The following is a 22,238-nucleotide window of genomic DNA, read 5'->3' as shown; positions in this document are numbered from 1 at the left end:
CTCAACTTTTGCAATATGCATGAAGTTCATTATGAACTGTATTTAACCCGCCGTACTGATCAATAAAAAGGGGGCTTGTGATGATCAATTGATGTCCTGGTCTCCTTCTGTCGACAAATGGTGGAGAATGCAGGCAACGCTGTGGGCACCGCTGCGGGCAACGATGCGGCAACGTTGAACCTCTGTCCTTTTTTCTCGGATTACAAAGAAAAAGGGAACTCGCCACGGTCGAGGAAGTTGGGTGAGGGTCCCCTGCAGCTGGGATGGTGCCGGATTTTAAAAGCACCCTTGAGGATCACAACGGTGACTCAACTCTCTACGTGTCGCAGGAGCCTGGAGAGCTGCAACAGCACGCGCTGATTAATAGGTATGGATAGGCAAGCGGCATACGATCTCTTCTCCTCATATTTAGAAAAGCGAGGAGTAAAAGAAATAGATATAAAAAAGGAATTACCGGGGTTATTCGCTTACGGCCATGCTAAAGATATATTTAGTAACCCGCACACAGTTCATGAGCTATCAGAGTGGAGAAAGTTTGGGGAAATATTGATGGATACAATGTTAGACGGCGATAAGTCAGCTAAAAAATTCGGGAAGTTATGGCGGGTGGTGTATAATGCGTTACTTCAGCAGGTCTCTGAGAGAAAGGCAGCAGAAAGGGCGACAGAAGCTCATAAGAGGAATATAGGATATGGTCGTGAGGATGATCCTTTAGCACCTTCTGCAACTAAGATACTTATGCCTAAGAGTCCCCAGCATAGTGCTGTGGAGGATTTGCCTATAGACATAGTGGAACCGTCTGCACCTCCCTTGTCAGAGGGGGAAGGCGAGTTGGATGGGGGAGGTAAGAGCAAACCAGCTTTGCCTCCACCGCCGGCTTCAGGCAGGTCGGATGGTGGGGGTGGGAGCAAGCCAGCTTCGCCTCCGCCGCCAACTTTGCCTCCGCCGCTACCCCCGGGCAGGCCGGCTCCTGTTACAGCTCCAGCGGGGGGGCCGCTTCCCCCGCGTGAGCCGGCTCCGCTCGAGCCAGCTCTGGTTTCACTGTCAGCTCCGGCGGGGGGGTCGCTTCCCCCGCGCGAGCCAACCTCTGCTTCACCGCCTTCCCCGTGCGAAAACTCGGTGTCTGCACCAAAATGCCGGCAGCATAGCACCCTCAAAGAGCCAGCTCCCATCCCAGGGGCACACCGTGATCTATGGGGGGAAATGGCTAATCAAAGGAGGGAGGCTTGGGCTGCTATGGCAAAAGAAGCAATGCAAATGCGGGATGTCGAGGCAGTGGAAATGGCTTCTAGCCTTGCATGTCCGGTTACATATACACTACAGTATGATGCACAAGGGAACCTTATGCATAATGTAGCAGCATATTCTCCTTTAGATTTGAAGTTGCTAGCCCAGCTACGTTCTACGGTTAGTCAGTTTGGTGTAAAAAGTGAACCTGTTAAGCAAATGTTAGATTATCTCTTTAACACTCAGATTTTATGCCCAAATTATTTAAGAGGAATAGTGCATTTAATATTCACTCAACATCAACAGTTATTGTTTAATGCACATTGGCAAGCGTTAGTAAATGAATCAGTTGCTGTACAACGGGCTCAGGGAGACCCATTGCATGGGGTAACAGTGGATGAGCTCATGGGCTTAGGGGCATATTTGCGTACAGAGGCACAGATGATATTGGGACCGGATAAGCTTAGAGAGGCTATGCGATTAGTGCGTACAGCAATAGATATGGTTAAAGAGCCTGGAGGGTTACCAACTTATGTGGGTATTAAACAAGGTAGAGAAGAATCATTTGGAAACTTTATTGATAGGGTAGCTACTGCTATAGATCGGGCCGGTGTTGCAGACTACCTTAAGGGGGCGCTATTGAAGCAGTGTGCCTTGCAAAATAGTAATCCAGCAACCCAAAGAGTGTTAGCTACTTTGGGAGCAAATTGGACCATTGAGGAAGCATTAGAGCGAATGGCATTAATACCAACGGCTTCGCAGGCATTCATAGTAGAGGCTCTAAAGGAATTAGGATTGGGGTTACAAAAGCAGGCAGAGTCTAATCAGAATCAGGTGTTAGCTGCTCAGAATCAGGTGTTAGCTGCCCTTGCTCCTCTCCGAAGTGGCTCATTCACGCAAGGAGGTTCAAAGCCATTTATCAAGTGTTACTGGTGCGGCAATGAGGGACACACACGCCGAGCTTGCCAAGCGACTGGAATTTGGTGTCAACACTGCCGATCCAGCTCCCACAACACTACGGCTTGTAGGCACCGGTCGGGAAACCATCAGCAGAGCGCGCTTCAAGGGGGCCGCGCCCAGATACAAGTCGCCGCCGTGACACCGGAGACACCAGCTGCTGCAACATTGCTGCCACCTCCTGTCTGCAACCCGCAACAACAGGGAGCCTCGGTTTGGACTTAGCAGCAGCAGTAGATGTCATACTAATGACAAATCGGCCTGAGAAAATACCAACTGGAGTAAAGGATCCTCTTATATTAAATGGACAAACATGTGGAGCATTATTATTAGGACGCTCTTCTACAACTATGTTGGGATTATTTGTTTTGCCTGGAGTTATTGATGCAGACTTTACAGGGGAAATACAAATCATGGCTTACACCCTTTATCCTCCAATTAAAATAACAAAAGGACAACGTATTGCACAATTGGTACCACTATCACAAATGACATCGGGAATACAACCATTTACTGGGCAAGCACGGGATGAAAAAGGTTTTGGCTCTACTGGTGTTACACTTTTAACTGTGGATTTACAAAATAGACCAAAGCAAAAGGTTAAAATTACTTATGGGCATCAAAGCATAACCCTTTATGGATTATTGGATACAGGAGCAGATACCAGCATTATTTCTCCAGAAGCATGGCCACAACATTGGCCTTTATTCCCATCAGCAAACATGCTCACAGGAGTAGGAGGATTTACATTGGCAAGCAGGTCACCTTCTTTGTCTGTGTGCATTGAGGATCAACAAATATCTCCTGTGTTTTCAATTGTGCAACTGCCTCCTACAGTCTCCTGTTTAATCGGAAGGGACATTTTAACACAATTGGGAGTGGTGTTAACTAATCAGCATCCTTTGGGGTAATTGCCATTGCTTGGACTTTCCCCATTCCACTCACCTGGAAAACGGATACACCGGTGATGGTTAAGCAATGGCCACTAAAAGGGGAAAGCCTTATGCATGCTCATGAATTAGTGGAGGAACAATATTCAAAGGGACATTTACAACTTTCCACGAGCCCTTGGAATACACCTATTTTTGTGATCAAAAAGAAATCAGGAAAATTTCGTTTAATACATGATTTGCGGGCTGTAAATGACCAAATGGAACCCATGGGAGCCTTACAGCCTGGTCTTCCAAATCCAGCTATGATTCCAGAACACTGGCCACTTTTAATTATTGACCTAAAGGATTGTTTCTTCACCATTGCCCTGCATCCTAATGATACGAAGGGATTTGCCTTTACTTTACCAGCAATAAGTCGTGGAGAACCAGATAAAAGATTTGAATGGATATCTCTTCCATAGGGCATGCGGAATTCCCAGATTTTATGTCAGCTTTATATTGATGCAGCATTACAGCTACTACGTTGCAGATGGCCAGCAACTATAATATATCATTACATGGACGATATTTTGTTTGCACAGCAACAACCATTTTCCTCTTTGCAGATTGACATTATTAAAAATACTCTTGCTGCAAATTCACTTGTTATTGCTTCAGAGAAAATTCAAACTACAAGGCCCTGTAAATATTTGGGATGGACTTTGATGGATCAAATAGTGATACCTCAAAAATTGGAATTACAATTGGACATTAAGACTTTACATGATGCACAGAAGTTGCTGGGAGATTTACAGTGGCTAAAACCTATTGTGGGAATACCGAATCATTTGTTAGAAGCCCTGCGGCCTTTGTTAAAGGGTGTTGACCCTACTACTCCTGTATGCCTGACAAAGGAGCATCGTCTTGCCTTGCAGCAAATCAGTGACTGTGTACAAAAGGGGTATGTGTCTCGTCGACAACTCGACCACCCTATTGACCTTACTATCTGGAATAGCCCTTGCCACCTGCTTGGTGCTCTCTCTCAACAACAAGAGAAAACGGGGGAGATACGGGTGTTGGAATGGTTGTCTCCACCATTACAGCATAAGAAAACAATATGTTCAAAAATTGAACAATTGGCTGCATTAATTAAAAAAGGGCGTCTCAGAATTCTTGAAGTGGATGGTAGAGAACCTGCTACCATTAGACTGCCTATGGAAAAAGAAACCTTGGACTGGTACCTGATTAATTCAAAGGATTTACAGGAAGCATTATTGACATCGTCTGCTAAAGTAGATACCAGCAAATTAGTGCCTAGAGTTCTGCAATGGATGACAAAATGGAACTGGATTACTCGACCCTTGAGAGAAGAACGCCCTATAGAAGGAGCTATTACAGCCTTTACCGATGCAGGAAAGAAATCAAGGCGTGCTGCTGTCACTTGGCAAGAAAAAGGACAATGGAAACATCAAATCATCACAGCAGACCGTGCGGATAGTTTACAAACTTTGGAACTGTTGGCAGTAGTATGGGCAGTATCCAACTTACAGGAGCCTTTAAATGTGGTTACAGACTCTATGTATGTTGCAGGAGTAGCCAAACGAATAGAGGAAGCAGCAATTAAGGAAGTGAATAATAAACGATTGTATGAGTTGTTGGTACAATTAAGGAAAGCTCTACGGGAAAGAAATGCAGCGTATTCTGTGATTCATATCAGGAGCCATAAATGGTCTGAAGGTTTATGAGAAGGAAATGAACGTGCAGATAAATTGGTTACCCTACCCATTGATAACTCTTGTCCTATTGATAAGCATACATTGGCCAGAGAAGCACATAGTAGATATCATCAAAATGCAAAAGGATTAGCAAAGCACTTCGAATTGAGTTTGTCAGAAGCTAAAGCTATTGTTAGAGCATGTCCAACATGTAGTTATCACAATGGTGGAATAGGTTTAGGTATTGGAGTTAATCCTCAGGGTTTAGAAATAAATGAGAAATGGCAAATGGATGTTACACATATCGCTAGATTTGGTAAAGTCAAGTGTGTGCACGTCACTATAGACACGTATAGTCATTACATAGGGGCTACGGCTCAGGCAGGAGAGAAAGCTATACATGTTATCAGACACCTGTTAAGTTGCTTCGCTGTCATGGGAGTTCCAAAAAGTATCAAAACGGATAATGCTCCAGCTTACGTGAGTGCTAGGGTTCAAAAATTTTTGAATCAGTGGTCGGTTAAGCATGTGACAGGTATTCCACACTCCCCTACTGGACAGGCAATAGTGGAAAGAGCAAACGGTACCCTTAAGCAATATATTGAAAAACATCAAGATTTGAGAGATCCACAAGCATGTTTGGCTAAGGTGTTGTATGTAATTAATCATTTATGTATTTTTGGGGAAGATGATACCCCTCCTGCAATTAAACATCATCCAAGGTCAGGTCAGGAAAATACTAAGGAAACAGAGGTCTGGGTTAAGTATAAGAACCCCAGTACAGGATTATGGGAAAAACCTGCAAAATTATTATATTGGGGTCGGGGGTATCTTTGTGTTTCCTCACCTACAGGGCCTCTGTGGGTGCCTGCTAAGTGGACTAAACTTGCTTTTAATGCAGCCTTTGGTGGATCGCCTCACGGAGGAGGACAAGGAGCGACTGGGGAAGAAACTGCTTCTGGTCCTACAACCGCTACTGCTACAGCTGAAGGGATACTCGAAAGCGGTGGACAGAGCACTGACACACTACTGTCGGACAACCCAGGAGCTGATTGGTTTTATTGACTCATTATCAACTTTTCGTTTAACAAATCCAGCAAAGGAACATTGCTTTGACTGTCACGATCCACATTGTGCTGCCTGGATAGCCCTACATTGTGGGGGTTATGATAGAACTTTTTGGTTAGAACAATCATTATTGTGGGATTTGTGGTGTCACACTTGTGAACACGAGCACCGGTGGGGTAAAAGTTGGCAAGATGAATTAAGGAGACAAACAGGGCAAAATGCGTATATAGCTCGAAGTCTTTATGAGTCTCCTGAACAGAAAATTCTTGCTTATTATCGATGGGAAATACAATGCGTTGTGAATAGAATTAAGGTTCAAAGTAAATCACGCATAGTCTCTGTAAGGTGTAGGAAAGTAGTGCCTTTAACACAGCACTCAATTGTAGGGCCCTTCAAGGGAAATCCTGAAAGGGCACTAGACTGCTGCATTGAAAAGTTGCAGAAATTGAGTTTGCAAGTGGCAGGACCAGTAAAACTAGGAGCAGCAAGATTGAAGATAGATAAGAAAAGGAAGGCAAAAAAGGGAACGACCTCGTTTAAATAAGGCTATTGGTGATTGCTAATTAATTTTCTATGATTAGGACACTTTTACAGTTGTGGGACCCTCGGGAGGATATAGTTGTTGAGGAAGATAATGAACAAGAACTACGATTACGAAATAAAATACGTCTTGCGTTAAAGAAAGACCTTGAGCTATTAGCCGCATATAGTAAAAAAGCTAAAGAGGCTTTGCAATCACCACCATTAAATTGGTTGCATTGGATTGAAGAGACAGACTTTTATACTGGTCCTTACTTCCATTCACTTCCTTGTTATGTTTGCAAAAGGGATAATGATAAGTGCTATGCATGGGTAGCTTTGCATTGTGCAGATTGTAATCAGGTTTATTGGTATTCACAAAGGTCAGTAGGATATTTATGGTGTATACCTTGTTTTGGAAAGGGGCTTCGAAATTTTATCTGGGTTAGAGCTGTTGAACAAAGTACTGGCCTGCCAGGACGGACAGGATTACAGCTTTTTGAGAGTGCAGAACAAGCAATTATAGCATATCTTAGGTGGAAGTTGCAGGAAACACTTAGAATATTTGAAATTAATAAAGCCTCACGCATCATAACAGCTCGCTGTAAAGCTGATTTGCCTTCAAACTTATCTTACGCTATACCTGTAATCAAAGATGCTGATTTAGAATTAGATCAGTGTATTCAAAAATTGATTCAGTCTTACAATAGACAATCTAGCAAACCAGGGAAAAGACAGCGAAGAAAGGAAAAACAAAGCAAGCAGAAGGAAAGATGAGGTTTGTTCTTGTTATATTGCTCAATGCTGTAGCAAGTGAAGTAGTAGGAATAACACGTTTTAGTCAGCCAAGAGAAAATTTATGGGTGACGCTTGCTAATCAAATTAACCAATCATCGATTTGTCTTAGTCTTGGAGGAGTCACTAACCCATTTCGAACATGCCTGGTGGCACTTCCGGTGTGGTCTCCTGGAGAATTTTGCAGTTTGATAAAAAATCAAACCTTATGTATGCCTAACATGTCAAACATCAAATTGCCAGGGCAACAAGGATATAGTGCAGGTCAGAGTGATGGCTATCTGTGGGATCTCAGCACCTCAGGACTGAGGTGCCGAGTCACCGAGACCACCCTTGGGGGGCTCGGGAGTCCTGGAATGTTGCCAGAAGTGTCTGGTGGCTGGACTTTGATCCTACACAGGAGATGACACTTGTATGAGGATAGGAGGATTTCACCGGAGTGAATGGTGAAGGGATAAGTTAATTAGAGAGTGAAACACAGGGTTTAGGATTTCTGTACAGGGGGGTTTAGAGAAGTAAGATGGAGGAATTGGGGCGTGTCCTGTCCTTCTCCTTCTTCTTCTTCTCCTCCATCTTCTGTGGTGATGGTGGCACTTTGGGATTGGTCATTACTAAAAGTGCACTGGTCAATAAGGGTGAAAGGTATTGGGGAAAAATGATAAATACTGTACACGTAACTTTGGGTATAAAGATAGGTGACCGCCCGGAGGGCAGGGGAGTGTGCTCATGGCTGGCTGCTGAGCAGACCTCTGTCGGGCCGAGAGAAAATCTTTTAGATAAACAATTAATAAACACCGAGACCGAGAAAAGAACTGAAGCCTCTTCTCGTCCTTTGAAGCGCGGGCTGCCCCAAGGCCACCCCGGGCCTTTCCAGGCCGTCCAAACAGCCGAAAACCGAAGAGCTATCGTCAATGTTTACTGATCCAATCACTCAACACCTCTTTGCATTCTCCTCCTGAGGAATTGGTCTTTTAGGCAGTACAAACGCCAGTTTGTCTAACACTACAGCTGGTGGATGGTTTAGCTTCGAATTTTCAAACCGACCGAAAAAAACATGGGCCACCCTAGATTCATTCCTGAATGTGAGTGGAATCTCTCCGCAGCATTACAGTAAATGTAACAGCACAAAAATCAAGGCACCAATGAAATTACCCACCGGAATATTTTTAATTTGTGGAGACAGGGCGTGGAATGGTATACCAGCTAGACCACAGGGTGGACCCTGTTATTTGGGAAAATTGTCATTGTTTCACCCTAATGTGGCCTTGCTAATGCAGCTGAGTCAAAATTCAAACAGAAAGAGACGTGGCATACATGACTTAGACTGCAGCTGGATAGGAGATCCACAGTTTTGGGGTACATTCAAACAGGTGGTTGTTTCAACTATCTTGCCGGGAGGATCTGCCAAAAGGGCTATGAATTTAGCAAAGCAATTAGGGTGCTGGGCAAAGGATGAGCTGAACAAGACATCACAAATTCTAGACATGCTAACCGCAGATGTGCAGAGTGTTAACCATGCTGTTTTGCAAAATAGAGCTGCCATAGATTTTTTGCTCTTAGCACAAGGACATGGATGTGAAGAGTTTGAGGGAATGTGTTGCATGAATCTGTCTGATCATTCGGTGTCCATTTACACTAAGATAAAAGAACTGCAACAGGGACTTCACAATCTCAAGGAAGAAGGAGGTTTAGGAATTGACGAATGGCTTAAAAGCTTAGGACTTGGGCCATGGCTGAGGAACCTTGTGATCTATGCTATAGGACTGCTGGGTGTAATTTTACTGTTTTTGCTTATTTTGCCTTGTATCTTTAATTGTATTCAAAACATGGTCAGCCATACAATAGCAAACACCTGGCAAACTAATCTCCTTGCTCAAGAAGAAAACGGGGGAAATGTGGAGAGTTTTATTAATAGTTGGCTAGCTGAGAAAGGCCATACTGACATAATGCCGCTGGTTAAGCTAAGAGAGGGAAATCAGCAGTCAGCAAGCTGAAAGGAGATGTCAGCAATTAGCAATCAGTGACCTTGCTGCAACATGAGGATAGGGAGTTGAGATTATTCCTGAATATATCCTGAGAATATGTAGAAAGTATCAAAAGTAGGACCATAGGAATGCAGAAGTAGGTGTAGTTGCTGATATGTAACTAACCAATCCTGAGCTCAACTTTTGCAATATGTATGAAGCTCATTACGAACTGTATTTAACCCGCCGTACTGATCAATAAAATCAGGCCTGTGATGATCAATGGATGTCCTGGTCTCCTTCCGTCGACAAACTGCTTTTTCCCAGACAGCTCCAAGCACAATTCCTTCACTACAGGGACCAGATGATTTCACGAACCCAGGACATTACCCTGGACAACCTGTTTTTGGTGGACCCCCTGCAGCTGTAGGGGAAGTACCACTGCTGTTCAAAACTTCTCTGACCATTCCATCGTTCTAACTTTTCCTGCCTCTTTCATGGCAGAGTCTGTTGTGTTTACTTTTTCAGAAGAACCCCGAGGGACATGAACACCTGATAAACCATGATAACACTAGTGATGGACAACAGAAATAATGTTTTCCCTTCCTTATGGTAACACCAGGTGATGATATTACACATAACATGTAAATTAACTGAACTTGAATAAATTGGCTGTCACAATTGGAGATTTGACCAAATTACAGCAACTACTGCAGTCATTCTTATTGGCTTTTGTGAACACACCAGTAGCTGCTATCAAACATATTACTAAATTGGGAGAAGGTATCACAAATTGATAATTGATGCACTTTGTGCTACACAAAACAATGTTTCTTTGGCTCTCAGATGTATCCAGGGACAACTGTGGATGCAGCCAACTTCTGCTTCAATTATAAGAGAAGGTTAAGAAGGCACTTTTCCCACTGAAATTAGGAAAATAATTTGGGGCAGTGCCACTGACTTTGAAAGAGAATTCCAATCCTGGTGGAACCTAGTGAATTTTGACCTGTGACCTCATTTTAAATACAGCCACAGTTTTTGTGTTAACCATACACAATGCCTCAGTGCATTTGACTTTCCCTGTTATAGCACTAGAAATGAATTACGACGGAGCTATTCTCTATCTTTCCGAACATAGAGAATGGGCCCGTCAAATTGGTGAGAAATAGCAAACTGTTAATTTGGAATCTTGTATTGCCTGAGAACAATGAGAGTTCATCTGTGAAAGCAATGCAATCATAGTTCAAGACATGTGTTTAAACAGAGAGCAAAACATCTGTCATTTTGAGATTTGTCCTAATGAGGCTTTTGAAACAGCTCCTATATACATAGGCAATAGATGTGCATGTTTTAGAATTATTTATAATTTTGTGCTCATATAAAATGTTGTAGTAGATACTAAAAATCATTCAAATTTTTGTGCTTGTAACTTTACTAAGATTGTCGTATGTGATTTTTTCTTGTGAAGCTCCAGTCACTTCTCACTAACCATTGCAATACGACTACACACCGATTCACAAGCTGATGCCTACTCCTATTGAGATGAATCTTACTTTGGTAAGACAACTGCTGCTCCATCAGGACTTGGTTGAAATCCTAGAGAAGATCAAGGAAAGCCGACAGGAGACTCTCGTGACTGTTCATCACAATGTGAGACATATACATCATGTCATGGAAAGAGTGGAGAAAGATGCTGAGCATGGGTGGTGGGACACACTTTTGGGTGGTCTCCTACTGCCACAGGTGTCTTGAACAGTGTGTATCATCCCATTGTTATCCTTTTGATTTTAATTCTGTTTGATTTTATTTTATCAGTAATCCTAGTGATTATGAATTAGAAGATGGTGAAACAGATGACAAGATTGACATCCATAGTTAATGCACATAATTTGGCTGATGTCCCCTGCACCCTGGAAATCCCCAAGACATTTGATACAAAGCAATTATGAATCAAGCATATGTGTTTTAGAGTAATCCTGATTTTCTTTTATGATTTTGTGAAAATTACTTTTGATTTGTAGTGAATTGTTTAAGAAAATTATTTTAAAGTTAATGCTTATATTATGATTTGTTTATTGCTTTTGCTTTTGATTATTTGTGATTTGTTTTAACCTTTTTTTGGAATTTTTATACAAATAATATTGTTTTATTTATTCAACCATTTGTGAAAATTGTTATGATAATCAATATTTATTATGTTTGTTTGTTGTCTCCCTTTTCCCCCTTCTTTTTCCTATCCTTTCTTTTCCTTCTTTTTTCTTTTCTCTCTCTCTGTCATGCTGTCTCTACTTTTCCGGGTATGCTACAAACGTACCGTACAGCAAGACTGATCAGCGATGCTCCAGAGCCCTGCTAATGGAGATCCCTTCAAGACAATAGTGAGCCATGGGGTCATGTGAGATTCTGTCCAAATTTTCCCTCATCTGCCTCACGATTGTCCTTGGGAGACCACTGAAGAGAAGACCCCCCCCTCCCTGTCTAGAATATCTGGCTCTGAAGGAGATAAGTCACATGCCACAGGCCCCAAGACCTGAAAGCTCAGTGTTGAGCTATTGTTTTCACAAGTGTGTTTGCTGTATGCTAAGAAGAGGGCACCATGCCCCATTTGCAACAATAGCTTTGGAAGCTGTTCCACCTCTCGGCCTGGCTGGACTTCTCCTGAGTTCCAGGTGGTCTCCCACAGAAGACCCTCATCTGTTTTACAACCACCGTGACAGACAGATGGAGATGTGAGAAGCTTTTCCATCAAGGACTGAGACATGAAACTCCTAAAAGGCCCCTCTGCTCTTTCCAAGGACTGGGACTGAAACCCCCAGCCCGGTGGAAGTGTGTGTGTGGGAGGCAAGAGAGACGTTTGCCTGCAGGTTGTGACCGCTGAACCAAGAAAACAATGGCTCTCATTTACTGCTGAGAACATAGACTACCTGCTACATCTATCAAGCTCATTTACTGCTGAGAACATGGACTACCTGTTACATCTGTTCCCTATTGTATCTGTTTCCCCTTCCTCACAATTTTCAGTAATAAAAACCTCTGAGTTAGCTAGAGCCTTTGAGATCTCCCCAGTGTAGCAGGCGGACCCTTGACTGGACTGCACCAAAGGACTTCGTCTCTGTGTTGGTAGCTATATCCCCTCTCTCTCTCTCTCTCTCTCTCTCTCTTTCTCTCTCTTTTTCTCTCCTTTAATCCCTCTATCGCATTTTTGCTGTAGCTATTTCAATAAAACTGCATTTGTTTTGATTATCACTGCAAACCCCCTTTTACCATGTTGGTGTTTTGCACTCTGAGATTATTCCTACGAACCATCAGGTCATCTGTCCACTAGGACGGACCCTGACAGGACCCACAGTGACACAATGGCCCCTTGCTTCTATGAGGCTGTGCAGTGTCACGGTGGTTGCCTTGGTTCTGTGAGGCCCTGTGGTGTCACAATGGCCCCTTGGCTCCATGGGGACTCGGAGTGTCAGAATGGTCTCATTGGTTCCATGAAGCCCCTCAGTGTCACAATGGTCTCTGGGTTCTGCAGTATCACAATGGCACCTTGTTTCTGTGAAGCCCTGAAGGACAGAATGGGCCCTTGGTTCCATTTGGGCTCCTCACTGTCACACAAGTTCTCAGTTCCACAGAGCCCTGCAGTGTCACAGTGCTCTCCTTGGTTCCATGGTGCCACACAGGGTCACAAAGGCAAATTCCCCTCCCTGGGCTTTGTCTGGGAAGTGTCTCTGGGCTCCGTTTCACATCCATGGGGTTCTGTCAAGTCCTAGTGGAATCTTGGTGCCATGTTGCTCCACAGCCTCACAATGCTCTCCTGCTGCCACGAGGTCCCTCCCTCTGTGACACACTGCAGCCCTGGCTCCATGAGGGTCTCTGGGGATCCATGGTGCACGCGTTTTTCACATCTGAGCCTTGCTTCCATGGGTTCCATGGACTGACAGTGGCCCTCTGCATTCCATGGGCCCAGCTAGATCGCAGCAGAGGCTGGCTTTCACCAGGTTCTGATACCTGTTCTGCCAGCTGGCAGGGGTGATTTAAAGAGCACAGAAACCAATGGGAAGAATGGTCTTATTTTACTGTGAGTGTTAAGGCAACACAAAAGTAAAATTATACATTCAGTACAACTATGTGCTTGGCTTTAGCAACAAGCAAAAAGAAGCAAGGTAATGCACCTAATCATTATTACAGGAGAGAAAGGATAGGGATTGAGAAAGACACATCCCCAATTGCCTGAACACTTTACCATCATCCAGAGTCCGCAGTTGCTGGAGAGCCCCATTTCAAAGCGAGGACCTGGAGAACTCTTCCAAGCACTTGGAAAATCCTACGTGGTGCATCCACCCATAGGTGAGGTCTCTGAATTTGCTCCAAAAGTGGATCCAGCTTTCATAGGCCCAAATGAGTGAGTCAAAGTGACTTGATGATATTTTTAGCACATAAACTCCTGGATTTCATGGAATGTTTCCTGACCAGGAGGGCCCAGGCTTGGCCAGAGCCCATTCCCTGGCTTGGAGGATTTCCCCTAAAATATCCTACAAGCCTCTATTCATGTCATTTGGGAAAACTTCTTAAAATGATACATTTCTTGCAGGCAACTACACAAGATTATGTGAAAGTCTCTGTTATAAGTTGGTAGTGGAAATGAGACACCACTCGTTAAGTTCAATCAGTAGAGAATTTATTGAATTAGCAGAGCAAGCTGATAATAGGCAAATTACAGCTCTGGGTGAAGCCAAGGGCTTGCACCCACCCAGGAGTGCTGGGTGTAGCCAGAGAGTCACCGCTCCGCCAACCACCCAGACCCGACCCGACAGTTCACGGGCTTTTTATATGTCTATTTTTCCTGGAGATGCAATTCTTCCAGTGTACTCTGCATCTGCGCCGATAGTTGCTAGGGGGTCTTTTTCTGCCTTCTGGTGGTCATTTGGAGGAGGGCTCCCATCCTCTTCTTCAAGGTTTTGACGACTCTGCACTAGCCTTTACCATATATAGCTGCGTAGCTGCATGTAGTTACATATTGCATATCCAGCCTTTCAACATATTAGCTTGTGACATATTGTGGTTTAAGCCTTATGACATTCATTTTGCAACACCTTAGCCCATTATATTTATTTTGTGGGTTTTCTATTCTTGGCTTTCTTCTCTTCATAGACTTTAGAAACTTGATGAACAAGCTTGAGACATTAACCCATTACACATTAACCCATTAAGGGTTGGTCCCAGAAAAAATCTGCCCATACAGTCAAGTCTGGCTAGACTTGGCCTCTGGTGACTGCCTCTCATCTGCCCCTGCACCACTGGGGCTCACTTGTTTCCTTCTTATGGAGACCATTGTGACACTGTGGGGCATTGTGGAACCAATGGGCCATGGTGACACTGCAGGCCCTTGTGGAACCTGTTACACTGTAGGAACTTGTGGAACCAAGGAGAACATTGTGATACTGCAAGGTACCATGGATCCAAGGGGCCACTGTGACACTGTGGGGCGTCGTGGAACAAAGAACATCTTTCTGTTCTTGTAGAAGCAAGAACATCTTTGTGGTTCTGTTGGGCTGCATGGTCCCAAGGGGCCAGTGATAAGTAGCATGGCTTTGAGGAACCAAAAGGCTATTGCCGCATTTCAGGGCCTTGTGGAGTCAAAGGGCCATTGTGATCCTGCAGGGCACTGTGGATCCATAGAGAGCATTGTGGCACTGCAAGGCCCCATGGAATCAGGGAGACCATTGTGACCCTGCAGGGTCTCATGGAAGGAAGGGGCCATTGTGACACTATGGGAAGTTGTGGAACCAAGGGAATCATTGTTGCACTACTGGGCCCCAATAGAACCAAGGGGCTATTGGACACAGTGAGGCTTCATGGAACCAATAGATCATTAGGGCACTGTGGGGCCTTGTGGAACCATGAAGACCATTAAGATCCTTAAGAACTTGTGTAATCAAGGGGCCATTATGACACCACAGGACATCATGGAAGCAAGATAACCATTGTGACATTGCAAGGCCTCATGGAAGCAAGGAGCTACTGTGACACTGCAAGCAGCTACTTGTACACTGTGGATCCAAGGGAACATAAAATAGATGTGGCTGCCTTGGCCTCCCAGGGATCACCTGACAGGTCTGGCTGACCTTGGAATGTGGAAGGCCATTCCCATCTGTCCCTGAAACACTGGGGCCTGGGGCCTTCCTTTGTATGGAAAAAAACTGTCCATCTTTTCCAGGTGACCATGGCCAAAATTTGGATTCCACCTCCAAATTTCTGTGTATCCAAGGATTGCTGTCAGACAAAAGCTGCCAGGACAGACAGGTCCGGCTGGTCTTTGACTCCTGAGTTCTAGGACTCACCTGTTTTCTAAACATTGGAAAGCACTCTGTGCTGTTCTTTGTATGGAAAAAATCATCCTTCTCCAGGCACAAATGTCTGACATTAGGATTCCACATTCATAATTTCAAATATCCAAGGGTTGCTCCAAGCAAACCTGCCAGGACAGACAAGTCAGGCTTGCCTTGGCCTCTGGTGGTTGATGTTCATCAGCTGCTGAAACATGGAGCTCTGTGGCTTCCTTCCTATGGAGACCAATGTGACATTTGGGAGCCTTGTGAATGATGAAGCCACTGTGACACTGCAGAGCACCATGGATCCAAGGGACCAATGTGGCACTGTGGGGCCTTGTGGAACCAAGGACATCATTGTGGCTCTGTTGGGCCGAATGGTCCCAAGGGGCCAGTGCAAAGCAGCGGTTTGAAAGATAGCCTGGTGTCATAGGAAGGAGACCAGGACACCAGATGGTTCATCACAGGTCCAGTTTATTGAAGAAAGTATCAAACACTTATACAGCAAATAAGAAGCTTATGAATATTCTGTAAGCCAAGCAATCTATTGGTTAAACTATAGCATTAACTCATCCACATTCCTTTGGGCCTACGTTCTCTACCTCTCACGCCTCACTGTCCATTTCTTTATCATATTCCGCAAGGCTCAAGGACACATTATTTTGCAACTGCAAGATTTGGAACTAACCATGGTCTTGTACTTTTCCATTCTCTATCCTGCTACAGACACAAAAAGGCCTCTGCCTGCCTCTGCCCTAGTTAGGACATCTTCCCCAGATTAATTTGGCTGTGTTCACTCTCCTCAAGCCACTCTTTGACAGAACTCTCCACAGCCTGGCTGTAACTCAGAGTCAGCCAGATTTACTCCGAAAGAATTGGCCATGAGTTTCAAGTCCTAGGAATCATTCATTTAACTTAGGGTGAGTTTGAGAGTTCCCCCATAAGCCTTTAGTGTCATTATGCTAAACTGTCCTAGTTCTGCTCCCCTATTGTTTACTTATTTCACCTATATGGTTATTGTTCTAGAGTGTTCTAACCCCAAGTTTATATGTTGTTGTCTCAGGTCTTTGGATCCTGCACCTCATACTGTACTCGACTTCTCCACGATTATTGTTTTTCACCCTGTTATTAAAGTTCTTTTTGGGCAACTCCATCGAACCCGCTCCTTTTCATTTCCAAACCCTTGCCCTGAAGTCAGGGAACCAGAGAGGTTTGTCGCAGCCGCTCTCATTGTGACATTTGGCACCCAAACAGAGACCCTAAAATTGAGGGCTCCCTGTGTCAGTCACGTCAGCTGGGGTTAGCTGATGGATAGGCCAGTGCTCCCCGGGATTTTGGATTGTGCCAGGCCCGGTGGATCCGTCGTTATTTGAGGGACCTTGGCCAGGATCAGCAGGGAAAACAACGGTTTCACCTGCATAGGATTGCAGGTGGGTTTGGGGAAATGCAAGACATTTATTGCCCATCTTTCCACTATGTTTTTAAAATATGCACCCACGTCCCATTATTGATTTGGTGTGTTCTGGTGGCTGTTCCTCCTAACGTGGAGAAAGAGAAAAATGGGCAGCCAGATGTCCAAGTAGAAAGGAGCATTTACAGATGCTTTAAGTTAATTTTCACTGATCATAATATTTTACAAGAACGAATTAAAATCAATCATGAGGTAGATCTTTAAAAATTTTCCAGATGTCTCTGCTGATGAAAACCACACCACTGAATTTTGGGACTCAGTGGGAGTTAAATTGTACAATTTTTGATGAAAAGGGACCCAGTTGCACCCTGCATGCTCCCATTTTCCATACCATCCTTCAGAGCCTTCACCAGCAAGCAGTGTTTTGAAAACTCAATCTGTTGGTGACTTCTAACTCAGAACCTTCCCTCAAACCTGCATTTCTCATACCCTCCACGATGGTCCAAGATGGCAATGGCCACACAGTCTTGGAGCATCGTGGCCTGGACACTCAGAAAGAGGCTGAATGTGGCTCAGGAGCCCGACTATCCTCCCTCCATCCTGGCTCCTCCACTTCCTGCTACCACAACCTTCTCTTCTGCCCTGAACGAACCTCCAGACTCCACCCCCACAACTTCAGGTCATGCCCCAATATCTATGATTCCACCTTCACCCTGGGCCATGTATCCAGAAGGCCACCCCAGATGTCCGCCATCCTAAATCAAGGCGCTTCCTCTCCAACACTGGACAAAATGGCAGTGCCCTCTGCCTCACTCTCTGGCAACAATATAACCCCCATGATCAAAGATAATAAGCCCAACTGTCACAGTATTTCTAATCCAAATATTTCCCCTCCAAGATATACTTCCTCCATGGAAGACAGTTTGGATTCCTTAGAGGCACCTCACCCTTCAACCCCAGACGATCCCTAGGAAAGGATCCGGAAAGAAGCAGTTAAGGAAGGAGACTGGCAAAGAGTCTTGAAATTCCTCATTGCCCCCATATGTTATGAAAGAAGGAGGCAGAATTCCAGGTATCAGCCATTGGTTTGAGGGGAAATCAAGGATCTGTGCAGGGCAGCTAAAGACAATAGGAAGGACTTACTTGTTTTAATGGCCTAATGAAGTCCATTTTTTCAGCATGTCTTAACCACTTATGAATTAAAAATATATTATGACCATGCTGTTGCCACCTACAGAATACAGCCGGTGGGGAGGGGGATGGAAGTGTTTACTAAATCAATTAATAGCAAATTATGCTAATAATGAGGCAAGGGTGGAACTGACAATCAACCATCAAGCTGCAGAAGGACAACACAGCTGAGCAGATGATCAAGCAGCAGGTATCCCCAGAGAAGTATTGAATGATATAAAAGAGATGGCTTTGAAAGCTTTAATCCAGGTGTCGGATGGTAGCACCCCCAATTTGGACTAGCTTGGGTGGCTGCAGCTAAAGCTTTAGGACAATTAGACCATCTTGGGTGCCTGTTAAGTAAGCAAACCAATGCTGCCTCCCTCACATTGAGTGGCCTGCTCTGAGACATAGAGACCATCAGACATGCCACCTTGCAGAACAGCGATAGAGTTTTTACTCTGGGCACATGGGCATGGCTGTGTAGACTCTGAGGGCATGTGTTGCATGAACCTCTCCAGCCACAGCGAGTCAATCCACAAGAGCATTCAGGTACTGAAGGAAGAGTTCAAGAAGCTTCAAGTGGAAAACAAAGACTGGTTCAATAAACTCTTCCAAACCAAGGGCCTAAAGGGTTGGATATTATCTAGCTAAAACAGGACTATTCATTCCTTAGTAGTTTTTTTTGTTGTATTGTTATTTGTCCCATGTTTGTTTGGATGCTTTTAGAAAATCTTACAAAATTCTTTCAGTTCCATCTTTGTTGTAAAACAGAAAGGGGGAAGATACCCAACACAGGCTCCTCATGAATACCTTGTAGGACAGAATTGGAAGACAGGATGGTACAAAAACCTCTCAAAGACTCAGTTTGGGAAGGAAACACCTTAAAAGTACCTAAAAGTATTCTTAAATCCAAAAAGTACCTTAAAAAACTTGAGTATCTCAAGGTATTAATGAGCCCCACTGAGTGTCAGTACAAAGCTCTCAAGAGACTTATTAAAGCAGGTAACTCGGGCCATGATTGCACAAACCTCTCACAGAGTCTGTATCAAAAGGGAAACACCAAGTACCTTAAAATAACTGAAGTAACTTGAAGCATTAATGAGCCGCACTGAGTGTTGTTACTGACAAAGCCTCTCCAGGGACTAATTAAAGCAGATAATTGGAGGCCATGATTGCATAAACCTCTCAGAGACTCTGAGGCAAAAGCCAAACCCAAAGTCCTTTGAAAAGTCTGCAGTCCCGGCAAGGAGCATTAAGGATTCCGCAGGGGCATTCCGGACCAGGCTCCCCAGGGACTCCTTCCAGCAGATCCTTGAGGCCACTGAGATGTGGGCTAGGGGGGGGATGCTGAGGGCAGGACAAGGGGCTGACAGTGCCCAGCCTGGCTGGGGCTGTGCCAGGAGGCCCCAGGGCCTCAGGACAAGGTGTCTCCTCACAGCCCTTGGTGGCACAGACCCTGCTGTGCTCCAGGGCACCAAGACTTGGCTTCTCTTTGTCCCCACCTGTCATCACTGCCTCCAGTTCTCTGCTCTGCCTGGGGCCTGGGGACACTTTCTCAGTCATGTCCCTCAGTAGGACCCATTAAATGTCCAAGAAATTTTGGAGTTGGATTCTGCCTTGGAGTTCTGGAGAGGTTTCTTCAGCTCCCTCTCAGGGACTGATGTTCAGGGCCTGAGCACACAGCCCCAGAGGCTCATTAAAGTCCTTGGGCAGTCTCTGTGCTGCTGAGCTGGGCTGGGCGCCTGGCACAGAGGCAGCTCCTGGTAACCAAGAAGAGCTTCAAAAGCACATTTCTCTTGATGAGCAGCTCTTCTGCCAGCCCAGCAGGGCTGGGGCACTGCCTGCAGCCACCCCGGGCACAGAACAGAGGCACAGAGAGCTTCAGTCAGTCAGGGCTGGGAAGGAGCTGAGAAGTGCCTGGGGCAGAATCACTGCCAGCCCTTGGCACAGGAACCTCTGGCTGCAGGACAATGCAGCTGCAGCTCCTGGAGTGATCTCCTAAAACTGGAACATCCCAATGCCTACAGACCCTGTGAGTACATTCTCTGATTGTCTCTTGTGCAGAGCAGCCAGGGGTGCCCAGGCTGCCCTGCAGAGCAGGGTCCTGCAGCCCAGGGTGCTGTGCTGGGGCAGGGACTCTGCTGCCTGCCAGGGACAGCTCTCAGCCAGCCCTAGCAGCTGCTCCCAGCGCTGGGGGACAAGATCTGGGTGTGAGGAGACAGCTGGTAAGGCTTGGAAGTGTTCTCCTTGTGTGGGGAGGATGCTGCATTGTTCAGGACTGCTCCCAGCATGGCATTTAACTGCAGAACATTTCCAAGTGGTTTATACAGGAAGCACAGCAAGGCAGGGGCTGCATAAAAGGGAAAATCCTGCTTTTTTAATCTACTGCTCTGGGTTGCCTTGATGGGAAATTGCACATAGATATTCATCTCTCAGTTCAGGCTGAGGAAAAAAAAAAATTCTCTCAGATCCGTATAAAGCAGGCAAAGACAGAAATCAGCACAGGGCCCCTTAGAGGCAGCATCAGTGTCGCTCTTCCGACCTCCTCAGGGTTGCTCTGATGTTGCCATCAGAGCCTGCAGAGCTGAAGCTGCCCCTGGGCAGTGCATGAGCTGGGAGGGGTCTGCAGGGCAGAGCTGAGACCCCAGGGCTGGGCTGGGCTCTGGCAGCACTGGCAGGGCTCAGCTCTGGGCACAGGGAAGCAGCTGGCAGGGACAGCTCCAGGCAGCACAGCCCTGGGCAGGCAGTGGAGGGAAAGTGCCCCCAGCCTGTGCTGTGGTATTTAAAGTCCTCTCCAAACCCAACTTTTCCATGATTACTTTTTTTACAGATCCCCATGGAAAGGCACTGAAAATGTCCAACAGCAGCTCCATCAGGCAATTCCTTCTGCTGGCAATGGCAGACACGCGGCAGCTGCATCTCCTGCACTTCTGCCTCTTGCTGGGCATCTCCCTGGCTGCCCTCCTGGCCAACGGCCTCATCATCAGCGCCGTAGCCTGCGGCCACCACCTGCACACGCCCATGTTCTTCTTCCTGCTCAACCTGGCCCTCAGCGACCTGGGCTCCATCTGCACCACTGTCCCCAAAGCCATGCACAATTCCCTGTGGGACACCAGGAACATCTCCTACACAGGATGTGCTGCACAGGTCTTTTTTTTTGTTTTTTATGCTACATCAGAGTTTTCCTTCTTGACCATCATGTGCTACGACCGCTACGTGTCCATCTGCAAACCCCTGCACTACGGGACCCTCATGGGCAGCAGAGTTTGTGCCCACATGGCAGCAGCTGCCTGGGCCAGTGCATTTGTCACTGCTCTCATACACACGACCAATACATTTTCCCTTCCCCTGTGCCATAGCAATGCCCTGGGTCAGTTCTTCTGTGATGTTCCTTTGATCCTCAAGCTCTCTTGCTCACACACCAACACTCTGAGAAAGCTGGGACTCAGTGCAATTAGTGCCTGTTTAGCATTTGGCTGTTTTGTGTTCATTGTTTTCTCGTATATGCGGATCTTCAGGGCTGTGCTGAGGATCCCCTCTGAGCAGGGACGGCACAAAGCCTTTTCCACCTGCCTTCCTCACCTGGCCGTGGTCTCTCTGTTCATCAGCTCTGCAGCGTTTGCCTACCTGAAGCCCCCATCCATCTCCTCCCCATCCCTGGATCTGGCAGTGTCAGTTCTGTACTCAGTGGTGCCTCCAGCCCTGAACCCCCTCATCTACAGCCTGAGGAACCAGGAGCTCAAGGCTGCAGTGTGGAGACTGATCACAGGACACTTTCAGAAACAATAAACTACTGGCTGATTTCTGCAAATCACTTCAAATAAAAGTCCTCATTGACACTTCTTGTTGGTTTAATATTGGCAGTCCTTTGACTTTCTTTTACTTTTTTCATATTGTCCCCAAAGAAATATCATTGCTTGCTCTATTTCTCATTTTGTTTCTCTCCATCTTCCCTTTGGCCACAGACTGTTTCAAGGAGTGGCTGCAATCTTGGTGGCTTAAAAGGAACTAAAGTATGTTTCAGCAAAGTTTTCTGCAGAGATGTCCTTTTGTTGCCTTCTCTGGAGCTGCAGCAGCAATGTCTGTATGCAGAGCTGGGGGCAGATCAGTGCTGGCCCAGCAGCTGTGCCCAGCAGCAGCAGCAGCACTTGGTGTTGCCAGTGCTGCTGCTGTGGCCCTGCCCCGCTGCCCTGGTGGCCCTGGAGTTGCTGCAG

The 22,238-nt window shown here is 45.7% G+C and overlaps 1 protein-coding gene across 1 annotated transcript; it reads left to right on the top strand.

Annotated features, from left to right (window-relative positions):
* Positions 1-117: 117 nt before the first annotated feature.
* On the top strand, positions 118-21,864 carry LOC141730038 (olfactory receptor 14J1-like). Its single transcript, XM_074546675.1, has 3 exons — positions 118-266; positions 21,012-21,105; positions 21,145-21,864. The coding sequence occupies exons 1-3, from the start codon at positions 118-120 to the stop codon at positions 21,811-21,813; spliced, it is 912 nt and encodes a 303-aa protein (XP_074402776.1). The 3' UTR covers positions 21,814-21,864.
* Positions 21,865-22,238: the final 374 nt, after the last annotated feature.

The sequence above is a fragment of the Zonotrichia albicollis genome, chromosome 9 (assembly GCF_047830755.1).
Source record: "Zonotrichia albicollis isolate bZonAlb1 chromosome 9, bZonAlb1.hap1, whole genome shotgun sequence".
Lineage (NCBI taxonomy): Eukaryota > Metazoa > Chordata > Aves > Passeriformes > Passerellidae > Zonotrichia > Zonotrichia albicollis.
Note: the sequence above shows the minus strand (reverse complement) of the source record. Positions and strands in the feature narration are given on the sequence as shown.

Excerpts from the sequence above, each read along its gene's own strand:
- LOC141730038 (XM_074546675.1), top strand. The coding sequence starts at position 118 with ATGGTGGAGAATGCAGGCAACGCTGTGGGCACCGCTGCGGGCAACGAT. Across the intron at positions 267-21,011 it reads GGTCCCCTGCAGCTGGGATG|CGCCGTAGCCTGCGGCCACC; the intron begins GTGCCGGATTTT and ends CCTCATCATCAG. Across the intron at positions 21,106-21,144 it reads GCTCCATCTGCACCACTGTC|ATCTCCTACACAGGATGTGC; the intron begins CCCAAAGCCATG and ends GACACCAGGAAC.